Consider the following 19,411-nt stretch of genomic DNA (forward strand, 5'->3'; position numbering starts at 1 on the left):
TTGATGACTCACATCGTACAGACTGTCTCATGTGCTGTACTTAACTCTTTCAAGCCACCAGATTGTGTTCATTTAGTTTTACATTTACAGTGGATGTAAACAACTAAACAAAGCTAAAATATCAAAACACAAAAACTTTCTTTCTCACAGTATAAAAGGAAGTCATCCAACATTGTGGTTATTCTTTTTCCGGCCTAAACTCCCCTGTTGTTCAAGCACAACTCTAATTCGTTCCTCCTAGACTCCACTGGAGTGAAGGCTGGACTCCACTGTATTACATTCTTAGTCGTTCAAGTAGCTTGAATGAGCTGTTTTGATGAGGAGTCACACATTTGGCATTTTGTGAGATACAAAAAAATGCTTCATCTGCCTTAGCTTTGCAGCATAAAGTTTTCAAAGACAGGCAATTGGGCAACAGTTCTTTTAAAGTTTCCCCTTTAACAAAAAAAAAATCATTCAAGCATTAAAAAAATCCTGCCTGTGGCTGCGACCAGCAGAAGAGCAAAGCTTTGATCTAGACATGCTGTTACATGTCTGCAGTCCTGTTATTGTGTTTGAGTGCTGTAGGCAAACGAATGTGCCTGAGGTGTCCCCCACCTGGAAAACATAACTCCATGTTGTCAAGACTTTCCGATTTAGGCTTATTTCTTTACAGTAAACAATATAGCACGTGTTGTCTGTCTCTTAACAATGAGCCTCTGTCTCTTTGTGAAATAGCTAGTTTGTCTATCAGGTTGGTTCTTCTTTGGAAAACAATGAATGACTGTATATTAAGACCGTACATGCTATACTATCCTCATCCTCCCCTGTGCCTGTCTTTTGTCACTATAATGTGCTGTATTGTGGTTTCAGTAAGCCTGGTACATACTGTGTGGGATTATGTGGATATCATGTGTCCACAGAGCTATCAGGGGAAGAGAATCAAACAATGTGATAATACGGTGATGTTTTATACATGCGTGCCTCCTCACAAAGCTTACATGCTCTGAACGCATTGTATCATGGAGCTCTGAGTTTCATCACAAACTTTAAATCCCTCACTCATGTTGCCTGTTGTATGAGCGTGCGTGAGCGACTTCTTTGACCATGCACAGACATACACACTGTTGTATTTTTTACCTACATGTCTGTCTTAGGTCTTCTTCCCTTATACCTTCTGACATTTATCAGTCAAAAGTGTACAGAGATTTATAATCTTTGATCTCAGGTCCTTTTCCTGTTCCAAAAGTCAGAACTGAACTGGGGAAAGAGGCGTTTGCCGCTCCTTTCATTTGGAACAAGATACAAAAATAGCTGAAACTAAACGATCTGCTCTTGTTGGATGCTCTTAAGAGGAAGTTAAAGGACTTGGAGGCGGACACATCAGGCTGTAGATGCTCTCCCTGATGTGTTTGTGGATGATATGGACAAACGTTTGCTTTTAAAATGTGTTATTTGTGTCTTTTAACGTTTGAAGGTTTGGCTGCATGTTGTTTGTGTATAACTCTGTAAATTGTGCTGTTGTCTGTCTTGACCAGGACAGTCTTGAAAAAGAGATATTTAATTTCCGTACCTAGTTAAATACAATGCTAAAAAATACTTTATTTAAAAATGTCCTGACTCTTCTCAAGTCAGTAGGCAATTTTCGGTCTCACTGGGAAGTGACGTTTCATTCATTTGAGGCCCATTGGTGGTTAAAGTCTTAATGAAGGTTTTATCACTAAAAATCACTATGAAATCTTTATGGACTAATGGAATGAATAAACCTATAAAAGCTCTTTAGTTTGAGTTCCACAGAGGATCATGATCATAATTATGTATATATTATTATTTAAATCAACAATAAAACCTCTCAGATCATTTTAGTGTAATCTTACTAACTTGCGTTATTATTAAAAAAGACTCACATTCACATTTAAAAAAAGTTTATTGTCCATCCAAAATCAATGGAAAATTGTTACCCACACATTTGATAATATAGTAAAAAGTACAAATCAAAAAAAAGTTCATAAAAAATCAATCAATAAAAAACATTTTGTGATGATGAAAGTGAAACAGAAAAAGGAAGTAGATATCTGCCATATTTAGTAAAATAAATATATCCGAATAGTGCACAAATGCTATCAAAGAAAAAAAAGTTTCATTATGTTAAACTGCAGTATAAATATAAAACAAAAATGATGGTTATTCTTCAGTGATGCAGTTACAGGATGGCGCGACCTTGCAGCAGCAGCCTGCAGTATATTTGTCACATGGGCTTTACAGACAGACACACACCTAATCAACCTACTTTCATACATCACCCAGTCTTATATAACTTGAATCCAATCCCAGCTCAGGCACTCTTTGCCCTCTGAGAACCCTTCCTCCAGCTCTGACATGTCTTACTCTTACACAGACGAGCAAAGGGTGTCATCAGGCGCCGTTTGTTCTTCCGCACAGTGTGGGTGTGAATGTGTCCTCAGGCAGAGGTGTGAGCACTATTTGACATGCCCATACACTCAACCACACACCCATACACATTCATGTATATTATTACTGTATTATAATTACAGAAATGACAATATGCAAATTTTTTCCGCTTTGTAAAATTTGCTCAGGCTAGCTGTTGCCCCCTGTTTCCAGTCTTTGACCCGAGCTAAGCTAATTAGCCTCTGGCTTCAGCTTCATGCCTGCAAAATGTATTGTTTGGATGTTTTCCAAAATCTTCAGCAATGTGATCATACAGTTATGTTATTAATATCCCTGTTTGGTGATTAAGAAAACGTGTTCAGACCATCTGTATTTTCATTGCACATTTCTTAATGTGTCTTTTGATATCTTAGCCCAAAAAAGAGACACTCTGAAAATGTAGGGCTGTGTAAGGAAGACTCATATTCCACACGTGTTTTCTAAAAAAAGTATAAAAAGAGGATGTAAAATCAGCACAATAGCACCACAGTGAAGTTCTTCTAAGTCCAACAGTTACAGGAATGCTCCTCCTTGTTGCCCCCGATATGAAAGGATTTCCATCAGGAAAACAGCAGCACCTTCTGCAGGGTCCTCCTGAGCGGCACCCTCTTCTCAGGTTTGCTGTCTGGGATCATGTCAGCGCTCCTCTCTGCACTCAGCTCGATGCCGGGCCTCTTTTTTTTCACAGCCTGCAGCCCTGTCTGAGTGATGTTCCTGCAGAAGTCAATCTTTACCTCCTCCAGACTCGCTCCATGAGCCACCAAACCTTGCAGGCTGGAGTCGGTGACGCGGACGCAATTCTCCAGGTTGAGGCGGCGCAGCTTCCTGCAGCTCTGCAGCGTGGAGATCACATCCTGGTCGGTGATGTGTCCGCAGCCGGACAGGTTCAGGGAGAGCAAGTTTGGACACCTGAAGCACAGACAGAAAACAGTTGCATCATTAACCGGTGACACGTGTCGTAGTCAGACATGTGCAGTGTGGGACCTGTCCTGTCTCTTCGTCACTTGCCATCACCCCTCAAGACATAACGTGTGGCATTGAGGGATTAGCTTGTTTGGAGAAGGACTAAACCTAAGCAAGCAAGGCTATGTGGCCCATGTGCTTATTCCTAAATAACCTTTAAGTGTCATAAAAGGACTCAGATTACAGAGGAGATCATACATATCAGAGCCATACATCGTGAGGTGTAAGCAACACCACTGAAAGGCAGAAACATGATCTGTTAACAAAAGGACTGTTTAATACCTGGACTAGGCTATCGTCTCTTAACACACGGTCCCTCTGGGCATTCATATTTCCGCTCTCCATAAAAAGCCTTTGTGAATATGAGAAGCATGGCGCTATTTCACCAAACAATGACAGGATGTTTGATGAAATATAGCATGACAAAAATGCGTTTTTCTCATGATAAACATTACATCTAAAAAAGGAACTTGAATTGTTGCATTGGGAGGCATGTGCAGGGTGTTTCAGGAGTGCTCTGCAGCCTTCTGGCCGTCAGCACAGAGCTGGCAAACACACACACACACACACACACACACTGATGGCAGAGGCTTGAGGATGTCATTCACGTTCACTGATGCAGATTACATAAAGACTTACATAATCTTACCACTTCAACACATGTGAGCCAAACATATTCCAAGTGTTAAGGGTGCTGTCCCAGTAACCTCTGAACATGAGGAATAGCAGTCGATTCACGTGCTCATCTCTTTGACGCACGGGGGCCTATGTGGGGATTTATCTGCAGATGTAATTGCATGGTATTGACATTGACCCCACCCCCACCCCTGATCCCCAAAAAGAGAGGAAGTGGAGCACTGCAATAAGAAGTCAAAGCCAGTGGCATCAGAAGTCTCTTATTAGTGTCCCAGCAGAAAAGGAACAGAACATAAAGGATGTGAGTGAAGGTAAATATGAAAAGATTCAAACTTCTTCAACCTTTGTTACATAATCCACCCTTTATTTTCAGCACTGATATTTGTGTGTTGTCTAAGTTTCTGCATTTCTTCATCTGCCCTTGTTAAAAATTCCCCTATGATGGCACTCAGATTAAGAAAAGTTCAGTTTGAGCCATAATAAAGGCACTTTAGGTTTTATTTTGTACATAATATTCATGATATGGCTTTGTTGATCCTATTCAGTGTAAAATAGATGAGGAACAGTTTTGCTCTCGAGTTTGTCTACCTTGTGTTTAAAGCTGCGACTTAGTAACCTGAAGACCTTGTTCAGTATGTTTGTTGTATTGTAAGACACTGAGAAGTTAGCTGTATGTTTTCTACAGGAACAGATTAAGGCTGGATTTTGGCTAGCTAATATAAGCATCCACCTTTACTTATCAGTACCAGTGAATAACTGGTGTACGTTACTGGTGCTAGTGTTTTACGATAGCTTACCATTTACTAATGGTACATTAACCCTTTATGACGAGTGGCTAAAACACACAACTGGAGACTTGTACACAGAAGTTTACAAACCAGTGGGTGACAATGTTTATTACGAGCTGTCTGTCGATCGATCTTTAAAGTTTCTGTTTGTCATTTCCGTCTTTGAACTCTGATTTGAGACATGATGTTCATACTGAAACAAACAGTGTGGCCCTGCAGTCTGGTCTGAGCTGAGCACAAGCAGAACACCGCATGGCTAACATGTAATCATCTCTTTAATGACCTGTTTGGTTTCCTAACGGTTATTTTGTCTGGTCAAATTACCCAGTGAACTCTAAAAGGAACCGAGACGTACATTTAACATTCAGCAGCTGTGCCTTTTAACTTCGGACTTAGACTTCTTTAACCATCGAACTTTGGTAGCCTAAAGAAGGTTTAAAACTTTCAACTAAAATAGTAACCCAATCAGGGCCTCAACTGTTTCTGAGAAAGATCGCTTCACTTCACCTAAATGATGCAAAACAAGTATTGGAATGAAATATTTGACCATAAAGGCCTACAAGCTTTTTGTGCCACCCACTGTGCAACCCACACATGGCATGATGGCCATGTGAATTCATGTTGTATAATTCAAATACTTTTGAATTATACAACATCATCTGGCATCAGAGGAGCACCACACTATAAAGAGGCCCAAAGACATGCTATGTTTTATAGTTTTTCCATTAGGATAAAAAAGAAAAAGGGAGACAGACATGAGCTTGGCGTCAGAGTTCGAGTGTAGTCTTCTCCAGGAAGAGGCAGGCAGAGACAGACGCACATGTTCATTCCTCTGACAGCCACAAAGAGCCAATTGTAGGCTCCACCTGCCTGCGTAAATCTCCACTCTGCAGCTGACTGGGAGGGTCTGTGGCTAAAATCACTCTTTATCGCCCCCACAGCTCCTCAGTGTCCCCTCCCACTCTGTCACGTGCGCTTCTTGCTTTCTTCCCTCTTCGACAAATTGGGAGGGCTTACTATCAGTATGCTCAGAGTGTGCCTAAAGGGCGTAGAGATACAGGACCCAGACAAAGTAGGTGGTTCTAGATTTTTGACTGGTCGGTCTTGCAGCTCTCATGTCTTGCGTCTCACATTTCACAATACAGGAAATCCTCACAGGGTCCTAAACTAAGCCAACATCCCAGCCCCTCTTCCCTCCTTTCATCCCAGACAGTTTCGGCGGCCAGGCTAACTCACATCAACGCTTATTACTGGCCGCCTTGAAGAAATTATCCAGAGACCTCATTACGCCTTTGCAGGCTGATTCCTGCATGCATTCAGCCACGCACACAAGGCCAACAGCCAATTCTGTGACCTATCTATTCCAACTGTCACATCATTCATTATGTATAATTTGATATGTGACCACAGTTATGTTAGTTAATAGAATCAGTCTCATGTCCCACAGATGTGTCATTTTTCTGTCTCTACAGCCAGCTCCTGATACTCCCATCTGTTTCTCATGATTTTCTTTCCCTGCTGTTGCCTACAGCTAAACATGGCAGCCTCAGTAAGCCATGTGCCTCCGAATGAAAACAATTCACTTCCTTGTGGTGGGTGTGAATACTGACCCTGAAAAAAAAAAAAAAAAAAAAGCAAATCACGTGATCATCCTCAAGGCAACATCCGACAAAGACTAACATATTTTAAATATTTTTCTTTTGTTTGACCAGGAACTGACTGGCTCTAGTTCAAAGTTTTACCATCATCTTTGTGAAAAGCAGCTTCGGGGTTGGACAAAATGACCTTAAATCACAGTCCGTCTGAAATGAAGCTGCTCATGATACCGTAACTCAGGATGTGTTAGAGTGGTTTTAGCTCTACAGTCATATTTGAGGTTGTTACTGTTGTCAACAAAGGGGTCGTGACCCCCACGATGGATCACAAGACAGAAATGAGGGAATAAGAAAAGTGCCAAAGAATAAAGCAAATAATCGTTTTTTTCACTGTGACTTAAAAAACAGACTTTTGTGTTGCATTTCAACTGTAGGTCTGATCTTTGAGATAGAGGTAGTGTAACGAGGTAATTATATTTTTGCTTCATGAGAAATGGTTAGATATGTAAGATTAACTAAGCAATTTTAAATCTTCATAACTTCAAGTTAAGCCATTTAAGTGAAATGCAACACGCCCATGTTTTTGTGCACCTCCTGTTGTTCTGTTTCACTACAGGCCAAGAGAAGGTGTCACTACAAAATACAAAACAAAGCAGGTTAGAACCACACACAAACACTCACATGTGGCGGACCTGGGCCAGGAAAGTGCTGACCAGGCGTTCATGTTTACTGCAGATGTCCCTCTGAAACGAGCTCTTTAGCCAGTCTTCTATGTTGCACACCTGCAGGACTCTGCTGGAGTGCCAACAAACAGTAAGGTAGCGCAGTGAGGGCCCCAGCACAAAGTTGTCCCTCCTCAGCTCACACGGGGAGGTGAAGACAAGTAGATTCCAGAGGCGGGGGTCCATGAAGACGTTACGTAGCTGATGACAAGTAAAGGACAAACTCCTTCGGCTGTCTTTGTCCAGGAAGGAAAAAAGGTGGAGGAGACATTCGTGGTTAAGCCCAGTGAGATGCATGTTGAGCCGGCACTGAACAGAAAGACAGGCCTGGTCCCTGAGGGGGGTGATAGGCCTGCTGGTGAGCAGCAACAATGAGCCTGTGGACCGTATTGTGTGGCCTAGATACATGATGCCTCCTCAGGCACATGCTGCAGGCCTGCACATATAAGGCCGTGGAGTGTGGGCTATTTTGGGAAGACAACTGCCGGTAGAGTCAAAGATGGAAGTGTTTGAGCCATACGCTCCCTTTCCATCTGTCATGGATCTCAACAGGCAGCAAGCACCGGACTGAGCCAGATGTTTACACTAGCCTGGCCTAGTTCTCAGTTAAAGATTTTTTTTAAAATACTGCAGTAGAGCAGCACTGAAGTACAAACGACTTAAGTTAAATATTCACTTGTTGTGGAGACTCAAAATATGTATTTTTGTTCGCTCAGTTCGGAGTTTGACCTCTTTTACTTTGCAGAATAATGTACTGCAGTTTGACAAAAGGCTGTCTTCTCATTCCTAATTTTTAGATGTGAGAAAGGAAGTGGATGTAGTTTTTATACATCTTTAGCCCGATATTTAAACTTTATTCTGTGTAATTGTGTCATTAATTGTTTTTCTTTCTTTTTAATTAAAACAAGCAGTGGTGTTGTTTAATATCATTTCAATAGCATGAGTGATAAAAAAAAATCTTATATGAAGCGCTGGTATTTTTTACTTACATTTTGGACAAGAAAAACATGTTGATCAACTGAAATTTGACACAGTGAATCGTAACAGACTTATTTTAATTGACATTTGTCTGTGTTGCGTGATTAACTTAAAGCACAACAATACTACTTTAATGACCTACTTTGAGGTCTGTGGAAGATTTACGTATCACGTTCAGTATAATTACAGAGACCAGTGATCTCATAACCTCCACCTGGCAACCCTCCCTGAGAGCCACAAGCACAAACAGCTTCTCTAAGGAGTGCGCCTAAAAGAACATTGTGAACTATGACTCAGGCTGTGCGTTTGAAATTGCTCAATTGGAGGGCAGAGGACATCCTGAAATGGCAAAAAGGAAAAAGAACATTATATCTATGTCATCACTCCAGCTTGCCTGACCAGTTATTTTCTCTCCCACTTGTTCTCACCGATCTCTAGAAAATATCTGATGTTGGGAAATGCCATTGTTCGGAGGCTGATTACAGAATGTACTGTGACTCACTGCGTCATAATGTTCTTTACTAGACCTCTGAGCTGACAAACACGATGCAAAGTGAGCTTATTATTAGCATCTGTGATCGAGCCTCCGAGACAGAAAGAAAAAGGCCACTTGTGTCATTAATAGGGATAGAGTAGCGAGCCCATGGCCACCTGTGAGCCGGCGAGGGAGAGCAGCTGTTCATCATCATACAGGAGTGCTTGTTCCTGCCTCAGCGAGGAGGCTGACTGGCTGGCACGTGTCCCCTGGGTGCTGGTGGGGGGGGGGCTCTTATGTGTGAGTGTTTGTGGAGGCGGAGATGTTCAGAAAAGGAAAAAAGAAAAACACAAACAAAAATGGCAAAGTTTGCCTCTCCCGTTAGGTTGTGCTCGTACAAATCAACGGCTGTTTCCTATTAGGAGCCATAAGAGTGCGGACGATGCTGAGATGGATATATTGGGTAGATGAATACAGCAGTACTGTCTGTTGTTTGTTTGAAATGCAAGCTGTGCACATATGGTCTAAATAGTTTGTACATAAAATGTGTTATTAAAGATCCTCCAAGGGACACAAACCAATAAATAAAACTCAGCCACAGTGCTGGAAGAATTATTGAACCAGAAGACACTCCTGTGACCATAAGCAAGAAGACAGTCAATGTTCACATTTGAAACTGTTTAATACTCACCATTTTTTATTCCGTCATTTCAAACTTTTTTTTTGTTTTAAACCTCATTGGGTGATTATCTCGTTTATTTTACTACTGATACTCGGTGAACCGTATAATGCTTTATAAATCACCTATACATTAAAAAGACCCGATTGATTTAAATCCCACAGCAAATTCAAAGCGAAGTAACAAACTCACTTCAGATTGTAAAGGGAGGGAGATTTGTCTTTCTGAGAATGTTGCAGCATGACTCTTTATTTCCCAACATTAAAATGTTTGAAGCCTAGAATCAAACAGTAGCACCAAGTGGATTCAAATATGTCCTCTAATATGTGATGCGTTTATGTACTGGATCATAGTAAACTAGTTGGAAGTGATGAACCCAGATGAAGTTGGCATTTGTTTTCTTTGTTTTTGCTATAATGTGTTGTGTTGGTATTGGCTGTATATCTTACCTCTTAGTGTTATTTGGTGCAGTTCATGTGGATGGTGCTGTTGTGTTGATGTTTATGACATGCTGGAACATTTGATTGACTCTCAGCCAATGTGTCAGAATAATTCTATGTGGAAAATGTCATGTAATGAACCTGAATCAAAAATAAAATATTCACTCACTTCAGTGACAGTTTTTTTGTTTTCTGGAGTATTAAAAAAAAAGAGAGACATCAAACATTTGGAAAAAAAGATTCTGTATTTCTTTGTTCACTTTCATTTCATCAGGACTTTTTTTTTTTTAAAGTCAACTTAAACCAAAAAAATCAAACATTACTCCAGCATCAACAGACAAAAAACATTGAGAATGATTTTTTTTTTCACATTGGTTCTGATGAAGAAGTTAACATAACTTTCTAAAGCCCTAATGAGCATGTGTCAGTCAATAAATGAATTGTATCTATATCCTAAAATCTTCCTTAAGAACTGGAAATTATGAGGTTCTTGACAAAAGAAGAATCTTAAAATAGCATATACTGTTACAGTGACACAGTGCCTTGACATTATCCATCTCATCATTCTAGGCTAAACATTGGACCAACCAAGGTTTTCCAAGGCTACAGCTTTACTTCATTGTTTTTAACTACTTTCCTTGGAACCCATAAAACATAAAGAAGTCTAAACTCGACTTAAGGATACAACATCAAGGAAAGAAATGTCACGTGAAAATAACTATCTAAATCAAACACTGGAAATGGGACTGAGGTCAAGCTAAAGTGGGGCGAGGAGCTGGTCTGAGGCAGTCTGGCTGAATCATTGTGCAAATGCTTGTGCTGCTTGGCTGGCTTCCTCTGTTGCAGCCTTGTCCGAGGTATCACTATTTGCTGCGGCCTCCATTAAAGCTGCGTCAGCTTTATGCAGTTCATCGCCTTTACCCAAATTTACCAACACAGCATTATCATGAGCTGGTACATCCAGAGTATTGATGTGTGAGGCTGCATCATCCATTAAATCCATGTCTGTGGGAGCCTGCTCTGCTGCAGCCTCTTCCTGACACACCACCGAGGTGACGCCGCACACGCCAGACCTTTCTGTGGCCGTGCTGTTGGTGGCAGTCTTGTCCGAGGCCACCTGGTCTGTCCTCTCCACGTAAAAGAGGATGTATGCCTTGGCCTTTCTTACTGCATCCTCATTGGTCAGAGTCACCGTGCTGTCATTGAAGTGGTACCAGCGGCCCTCGTGGCTGCCGTACGCTGTATAATGCCCCGATCCAACCCTGCGGACACAGACGCATATCTAACCTTGTGCTGTCTGGTTAATGAAAACACTGACTTACCTGCTGCTGAAGTTAGAGGAACATGTGCAGCATGACAAAATATGAGCAGTAGTACATCGCCACCCAGAGGCTGAGGGTGGAACAGCAGATCTGTCATAGATAGTTCTCATTATTGTCTAGGACTCCCGGCCTAATGCCTTTCAGCATTTAGTGGCTACATGAATTTTTAAAAAGCAGCTGTCCACTGTGCTTTGCAACAAATTGAATCACATTAGTTTTGACAGGCTGACTGACAGCTGTCTGCGGTGGGCAGAGCTGGTTGGGAAATAGTAATGCCTTGATTGATGTCCCTGTCTTGATTGTGCTCAGCCCCGTTTCCACCAAGCGGTCTGGTATGGTACAGTTTGGTTCGGTAAAGCCTGAACCTGTTTGTGTTTCCACAGCCAAACGTGCCCTATATGGTAGGCGGAGTTTAAGCAGAATGCCGATAGCCACGTCAGCTAGATAATAGCGGCACATCGTGGCAGCTAATAGCTAACCCGCTAATAAATTCAACAAAACTGAAAAATGTGACACAGTAAACAAAGACCAACGATGAAGACATCCAGCAATTCATCTACTTTGACATGCGGCTCTTTATTATGAAAACGCAATCAAGCTTTGTTTCAGAGAAGGCTGTGAGCCGCGAGGAGAAATACAGACGTAAACAATCGACTGTGTATTTACTGTGTTGTGTTTGCTGCTGTCACAAAGTGACGGTTCTTTGGACCAATCAACGGACCGCAGTGTTTAGCTTCAGGGTTAAATTGATCGAAGGGTCCCAAAAAGTAAGACGGTACGGGTCTGTAAGACGAACCGAACTGAACCGCTTGGTGGAAACAAGGCCTTACTTTAATATGCTATCCTGGTGATAGAAAAGCACAACTTACGAGCGATCAGCTTTAAGATTGAGTGAAGTAAGGATGTAAACAAAACACTGCAAAACTTGAATAATAAATGTGATCGTTACAAAGGCCGATAAAATTTCAAGTAAAAAAAAAAAATGTTTTTACTGGGATATTTCATCCACTCACCCAGATCCATGATGAACTACGACAGCAGAGAGGTCATACAGGCAGCTGTCGGGTCGAGAATTCTCAGGCTGCAAAAAGAAGAAAAAAAAAGTCAAGTATTTCCTTTTGTTTGCCTCTTTTGATCCAACCTGAACATCAGTCCAGAAAGATTAGAAACACAGAAGGGAAGAAGGCAGACTAATAAACTGTACGTGGAAATGATGACACTCTCAAATTCACACACCACTAATCAAGAATATATATATAACAAAGAAAACTTTGAAGTGGGGGGGATGCACTGTGGAGCAGTGGTTAGCCCATGTACGGAGGCTATTCCTCCAGGCGGACCGGGTTCGAATCCGACCTGTGGCTCCTTTCCTGCTTGTCATTCTACACTCTCTCTCTCTCTCCCTGATTTCTGTCTCCACTGTGCTATACCTCCAAACAAGAGAAAAAGCCCAAAAAGCTTTAGACCTTTTGACAGTCGTGGTCAGATAACAGAATCAGTGCAGCCGGTATCACTCAGTCATCACAAGGATGAATAAGATGTGTACTACAGATGGTAGTTTTCGTTAAAGTGGAGGATGCGTTTCTTCATCAGTTTAGTTGTCTAAACGTTATGAATCATTACAGTTCATCAAAAATACCAACTCATTGTAAACGTGAGGAAAACCAGACAAATCCGCCATGAAGGATTTGCACCTGCTGCCAGTCCAACACGGAGCACAAACTTTAAATACATCACAACACGATCTTTGATGACTGCCATGTTTTTGTTCTTTACGAGAAAGAAGTGGATTTATGTGGATGTAATTGTTTCTGTGCAGCTCTTAGCATGTTTTACTAAACGCATCAGAGGTATAGAAATGGAAGTCAAATAGAATTTGAGAAACAGTAAATAGTCTGTGCACCGCATTGAAAAAGTAGCTTTAATTGGCGTTTGTTCTGTGTGCAGCTCATTAAATCAAGTGTCACTATTTTCATTTGAGTTTATAAAGTATCAATGTTGGTGTAATTCATTCTGATCAACGCTTCATATCTGTTCCATTTTTCAAATTGTAAATTATTCTAATCGTCTAATTAAGGGTCTCCTACAGTGACTTTAACATTCACAGAGCTCTCTAAAAATGACTATTCCACTTTAACAAAGAGAAATATTTATCATGGAACAAATACAACAATAGAAAACCCTCAGGCTTCATATGTTGCATGTTTGATTCATTAATGACTTTATTACAACAGTAGCTCTCGCTTGGATGAACTTATCAAGTCGTTGTTACATTGTAGTGCAAAAACAACTCCAACTGTTTTCCAGAAGGCGTTTCTTCTCAGGTCAAGCAGCAGAGGTCGACACTGATCTCCCTGATGGTCATCACGGCACAGCGGAGTGTCTTTTCTTAGAATACGAATCCATCATCCCTGACTGTCTAACAAAGGTTCGCTTTGACTTAATCACCAGTTTGGCAAAACAGCTATTGTAATGATTGCATACAACAAGTTAGACTCTTGATGATGTCAGCTTTGTTTGTGCCAAAGTCAGGATGCAGCCCTTTCAAACTCGTATTTATCATGCTTCAACAATTCCCTTGTCTGCTATTTTCCTTCGGATATGTCCATGTAGTAACTGCTGTCTTGCCTCTAAACCCATTATTACCCAGGTTAAATTTGGCACTTTGTAGGTCATTGGAGGTCTCTTACAAGAATAACTAAAGTTACACCGATTTTATTTCCCACTTTGACTACTTGGAAAATCTTTCATAACGTAGACCATTAAGACTGGCCTATTAACGCAAATATCTGTATGGATGTTATTTTATTTGCATACTATGTAAAGGATGCTGCCAGCATTTTCACTGAGAACAGAACTGAAAGAGCACACTCAACCTCTGACCTCATTCATGTCTAACTTTAAGAAATGACTCTTAATAAGAATAATTTGCAGCCCTTCCATCATCCTTGTGTCATCCTTTTCCCCATCATTACCTGCGAGCTACACGGTTTCCTGACAGGCCCCGTTTGAAAGAAAATATTCTTTGACTCCATCCCATATTTCAGCTCACCTCGAGTAAGTAGCCCCTCATATCCAGGCCTCGAATTGGAAACTCGACATAAGTGTCCACCTTGTTTCTTAAAAAGGCTGTCCAGTGGAACCTCTTCAGGTGCAGACACAAAACCTTCAACAACAAAAAAAAAAAGGGAATGAAACTTTAAATTAGACACAAAATATGTTTTTCCCTGCATCTTCACTTCCATTCAACAGTTAGTTTGAGACTCTTGCGGTCAAAGCACAGAGAATCTCCGTCTCTGACCTTTGGCAGCTTCTGGATCCAAAACTTTTTCGTGGATTTTTGTCGCTTTTTACACTTATGGCAGTAGTACAGTTCTGTTTCATCAAGTTCCTCCAGGTCAGTGAAGCTACGTAAGCAGTCTGAAAGAAAGCAGAGATACAGAAATCAGCTCAGCAGTACACAATAAGACACTAATATTGGTAAAATCTGTTGTCTGAGTAATGACCTGTAGCATTGATAGGGCTTACCTAGTAAAGTGCATGTGGGCCCTGGCTCCTGGTCCTTACTCCTCTTTTGTCTAAACTGGCTAGGAATGTCCAAAGATAGATCTGCGTGCCAAAGACATTAAAATTAATCTCTTGTCACACTTCAGTTGGCTCTTTCTATTTTTAAATGATCCTCTCCAAGTTATTGTGTTTACAATCTTTAATTTACTTCATAGAGTGCAAACAGAAACTTTGTTTAAATACAGCCAACATTGACATGACACTGGGTTAATATATTCTTTCACTCACTGGGTCACAAAATAACTGAGCCCTTCAGGCAGCGTACTGCTTGTGGTTAATCAGATATGTGTTGCTGTTTTCTTACCAAGGAAGGGATCAAACTTGCGGGATTCTGTCCCACATATCAGGCAGTTCACTTCATTCTGAAGTATGCCACCAAAAATGGATGTGACAACACTGGCAGTCCCATTACTGCAAAGAATCAAAGACATGCATGAAGCACATTTAATTCATAATTAGACAGCAAAAAAAAGTGTTTCGATTTTATGATAGAGAATGTGCTTACGTGCAGCATTTGCCTTCTTCAGTGGACAGTCTGACCCCGTCCTGAGGTGAGAGTGGGTGGGACGCCCCGTTACGACTGTATTGGAGCTCCCTGTGGAGGTGGTCCAGAAGGTAACGCATGAACTCATGGGCGTCCTGCTGCTGATAGCCCCTGGACACAAAACCACCCACACACACACAGAGTAAATGAATCCACTCTTGAAGTTACGTTGTCTCTTAAGCAAACTCTTACTTGTACTATACCACACTTCGGCATATGAAAGAAAACAGAAGTGAAAAGGAAATTCTTTTAGCATTTGTCAAAGTGTTTTCGACCTACCTGAAACTTGGCATGATTTTCCATATAGCATAAAACAAAGAGTCCGGACTGAAAGCGGTCTGGCTGCCTTGCCACAGGGAACAAAGGGTTTTCCTGAACTCTTCCACCAAAGATCTGTATCACATAAAGTAACCTTGTTAAAATGCTGCACGTCGCTTCACCCCATGAACCCCCCCCTTCAGAAGAGGGCCTTACACGCTGGTGTCCCCCTGGCTGCGGGTGTGGTACATCCTTCTTCCTGCCGTCTTACCGCTGCGAAGAGCCACCGCAGGCAAGTCTTTGAAGTAACAGCTGAACTGTTCAATGTTGCTGTCAAAGAAACACATGTTAAAGATGTTTGACGATTTAAATCTACATTTAAGCAAACAATGTCAAAGGCAGGAACACCCCATACCAACTCTAAATAAACACTACAACTTCACTGTTCCCACAGCAGCGCACTGCATTCACCAAAGAAAAAAAAATTAAACGAGACACATCATCTCGTCATTATGAGATCCTGATCTCATGATTACAGTAAACCGGGCTTATTTCAAAGACGTTTCTCTCTGAATTTCAAGGAAAAAGCAGCTGCCTGCTTATTCAGTTCAGCTGCTCCTTTAATAAGTAATGACATATTAAAGCAACCATTTATCACACATGATCTGATCTAGTTGTAAAAAGGGGTAAAAATACACAAAAACTATATACAGGGAATGTTCAAACTCATAAGATCGTACTACACAGACATATTTATGTGCATATTGATCTTAACACCAAACTGAGATGAATGGAAAATATTTAAATGGTAAAAAAAAAAAAAAAAGCCTCTGGCATGTTTGGTTGATGGTCAGCAGTGATATAACGGTTACTTCATATAAATGAACTCTGAGAGCACACCAGAATAGAACTTAGGATCCAGGACAAGGACTGTATGTGTCCGCTGTAAAACCTGGCCTTTGGCTGCGTCTTGTTTCCATGCAGTCCGAGTAATTCCCCTGCCTGTGCCCCAGACTGTATTAATAAAGGATGACTGCTCATGAGGCCCAGGGTCTACAGGGGTAGAGCTACTGAACCATGCCCCCCCCCCCCCCCCCCACCTTACCACCCACATACCTCATCTTCAGTGCAGAGCTTACCTGAGAGACTGCAGAATGGCATTCATGAAGCATGTGTTCCCCAAATTCCTCAGGCCTGTAGCACCTAAAGCAGCCCCATCCTGAGACACAAACAGGTGAAATATGTTAGTGTGTGTGAAGTACTGAGGAATAAATCTTCTTCCCACAAAAATATGGAATATCAGAAAAAATGATAGGCACTTGCATGATCTTTCAAGAACTTGCTGTCCTGGTCTGTGCTTTCCTGCAGTTTCCTTTTTCTCTGTCTTTCACCCATCAGTGCTGAGCTGTAGGAGGAAATAACACATCTTGACACCGATCTTATCTGAAACATTTTATAAAATGTTGATGATCTCAATATTTTCTGGCGGGGTTGATGCAGCTTAAGTTGATTTTTTAATGGTCAGACTATGTAAAAACATTTTTGGAGGGTTGGAAGGGTTAATGATGATGGAGTAATGAACGAAGTCAGGCTGAAAAGGAGCTTGTTATTGAAATGTGTACTCACTTTTCTAGACTCTGGAGATGTTCCCTCACCTTCTGCACCTGCCCCAGTTTGGTGTCATTGACAACAAAGTCGTCACATCTGTAACTACAAAATCCGTAACAGTCAAAACACAGAAATAGTTGGAAATAAAAAAATAAAAAAAACTTAGCACATTCAAACTTTACTTTAGAATTGTGAGACTATGTGATACTTAACCACAGCTATAAATGTGTCAGCAAGCACTTTCAAGTCATCGTTCTCAATAGAGTTTGCTAATAATAAACACTTTATCCTATGATCACATCATACTGATCTTTGAATGTTAAAAGCTTTTATAAGTGTACTTATAAAGCAGGCCCCACAGTGAACGGAGTAGAAAAAGTCAGGAAGGATACTCACCAAAACACAGTGTAGCTGCTGCAGTCCATGCAGACAGAATGATGGGGTTTCTCTTTGTCTTGTTTCTCGCCCTTCTTTTGAGTCATACCAATAGATTGGCTCTCTTCAAAATGCTTCTTTGCATGTCCATTGACATATCTATAAAGAAAGATGACAAACATTATCTCTAGCTACTTGTAGATAACCTAGTACCATATTGGTATAAGAACGGACTCGTGTTATGAAAGAATCTGCCAAGTAAAACAGAAACTGTAGTTTCCATCTCGAGCCTCATGGTGCTCCTCGACAATGAGAGCATCGTTTATTTGAGGAAGTGTCCTTTTTGACTTAGTTTTTCCCCATTGAAACGCTTCACAACATTACAGGACTGACATGGTTGTATAATTAACATGTCAAAAATACTTACTGTAAGATCAGCTAAAGTCTTGAAGTCACTGAAAACAGCAACACACTCAAACTTACCTCCCACAATGGACCACCAGGCAGGTAAGGCAGATCCATGGACTCTTATTAGACCTGCAGTCTGACGATACAACAAGAAGCTGCCTTCAATCACGTGTGTAAACTTAAAAAAACATAATCATGGGATTTGGTCGAGTCTGCTGTTATGTTGTCTTGAAGTTAGTTCATCTACCTGTATAACTCAAATGTAGTGTTATCAATGACAAAAGAGGATGGGACACAAAACTGTTGTTTTCTCTCCATGCATGTTAGTTTTATAAAATGAAAGACTAATGCGTTTCTATGGTAACTTACCATTGCAGCACCAGGAGGACGGAGTGCCGTTGGGGAACCGGGAGGACTCTACGGGACTCACGTTTGAGTTTAGATGAGGGCACTCCATCACTTTACAATTGTCAAATAAGTTAACGTGAACAAAAATTGAAACACCACCAGGGAAAACCAAAAGCCCACAATAGTTAGCCAATTAACCTAAATCAGCTAACTAGCTCGTGTTAGCTGAACAACTATTTCTGCGGACGCACGTTTTTCTTGCTTTGCTAACGCTAACACGTTTGCTCGCTGCTACGTTTCCTGCATAGTTTAGGCTTTATTAGTTTACATATGATGTGCCAAATCCCGTATCCACTCTGAAATGCTGGAAGTTTAAAAAACGGATGCTATCTTTGGTGTGTAAGGTACTAGATAACCGCTGGCGTTTGCCACAAACAAATGGAAATAACTAGAGGAAGTGACGCAAGTCTGCCGGCTCGGCCGCAAAACTACAAAACAAAGATGAAAACAAGCTCATAGGAGTGTGTTAAGGCTACTTCCGCTTTCGTTCACGTCTCTTGGTAAGTTTGATTCTCAGTTGAAACGGCTTTTTATATTTTAATTTTCAAAGTTGGTCTCTGGAAGTCCTTTATTTTAGCCTCATTGAACAATGTTAGGGTTAACTTCTCTTACGAACGCCGTGGCACCGCGCATGCGTAGTTGAAACGACTTATTCACAGATACATAGATATACAGTATATAGAATATCTATGCACAGATACACCACCCTCAATCTATGTTCTGGTCAAGTGGGCAGGCCAACATGTAGAAAAGGAAAATAAATATCAGTAAACAGCAAACCTTCTTACCATATGTGACAACTCAGTATTGTTTTCCACATTTTTCTTTACAGGTTGGCCAGTGAGGGAAACTGAGGTCTTGGGGTAGGAGTGAAAAGCTCCTTGTTATTTCTTCTACTGCAACATGAAACTTACTTTTTGTGTAGCCTGACAGCAGTCATAGCTTTAACCAGTATTTTTAAACTTGACTTTCTATTAGCATGAAAAACTAACTCCACAGAAAAAACAATAATGATGAAAATCTTTTGAGCTACATTCCAATTTGGCAACAATTTCAATGACAAGTGTGGGTTTGATTTGTCCTACAGATGTTTTCAATTCTGGAAGAAGCTGTGAGACTGTCATTCATACTTCCTTGTCAGAGTCCAATTTGGAATTGTGGTAGCCTACTTGTTAATTGAGGAAACTACAGTAAAAACTCATCTCACACAGGTAG

At 41.0% G+C, this 19,411-nt stretch overlaps 2 protein-coding genes across 3 annotated transcripts; both read right to left on the reverse strand.

Annotated features, from left to right (window-relative positions):
• Positions 1-1,949: 1,949 nt before the first annotated feature.
• On the reverse strand, positions 1,950-7,667 carry fbxl22 (F-box and leucine-rich repeat protein 22; the record flags this gene model as incomplete). Its single annotated transcript, XM_079346625.1, is given in 4 exon segments — positions 1,950-3,339; positions 7,094-7,470; positions 7,472-7,618; positions 7,620-7,667. Coding segments are annotated over 4 exon segments (921 nt in total). The 3' UTR covers positions 1,950-2,990.
• Positions 7,668-9,932: 2,265 nt separating this feature from the next.
• Positions 9,933-18,844, reverse strand: usp3 (ubiquitin specific peptidase 3). Of its 2 annotated transcripts, none has more exons than XM_079346406.1 (15): positions 18,158-18,844; positions 17,864-17,924; positions 17,402-17,539; positions 17,024-17,107; positions 16,721-16,802; positions 16,537-16,616; positions 15,614-15,727; positions 15,419-15,532; positions 15,101-15,250; positions 14,900-15,006; positions 14,557-14,637; positions 14,330-14,448; positions 14,081-14,194; positions 12,042-12,109; positions 9,933-10,968 (listed from the first exon to the last, which is right to left on the reverse strand). In XM_079346406.1, exons 1-15 carry the CDS (start codon positions 18,243-18,245, stop codon positions 10,506-10,508), a joined length of 1,863 nt encoding a protein of 620 aa, XP_079202532.1. In that variant the 5' UTR covers positions 18,246-18,844; the 3' UTR covers positions 9,933-10,505. The 2 variants fall into 2 exon arrangements, with proteins under 2 accessions (XP_079202532.1, XP_079202533.1); XM_079346407.1 differs by lacking the exon at positions 18,158-18,844 and adding an exon at positions 18,036-18,142.
• Positions 18,845-19,411: the final 567 nt, after the last annotated feature.

The sequence above is a fragment of the Symphodus melops genome (genome assembly GCF_947650265.1).
Source record: "Symphodus melops genome assembly, chromosome: 6".
Lineage (NCBI taxonomy): Eukaryota > Metazoa > Chordata > Actinopteri > Labriformes > Labridae > Symphodus > Symphodus melops.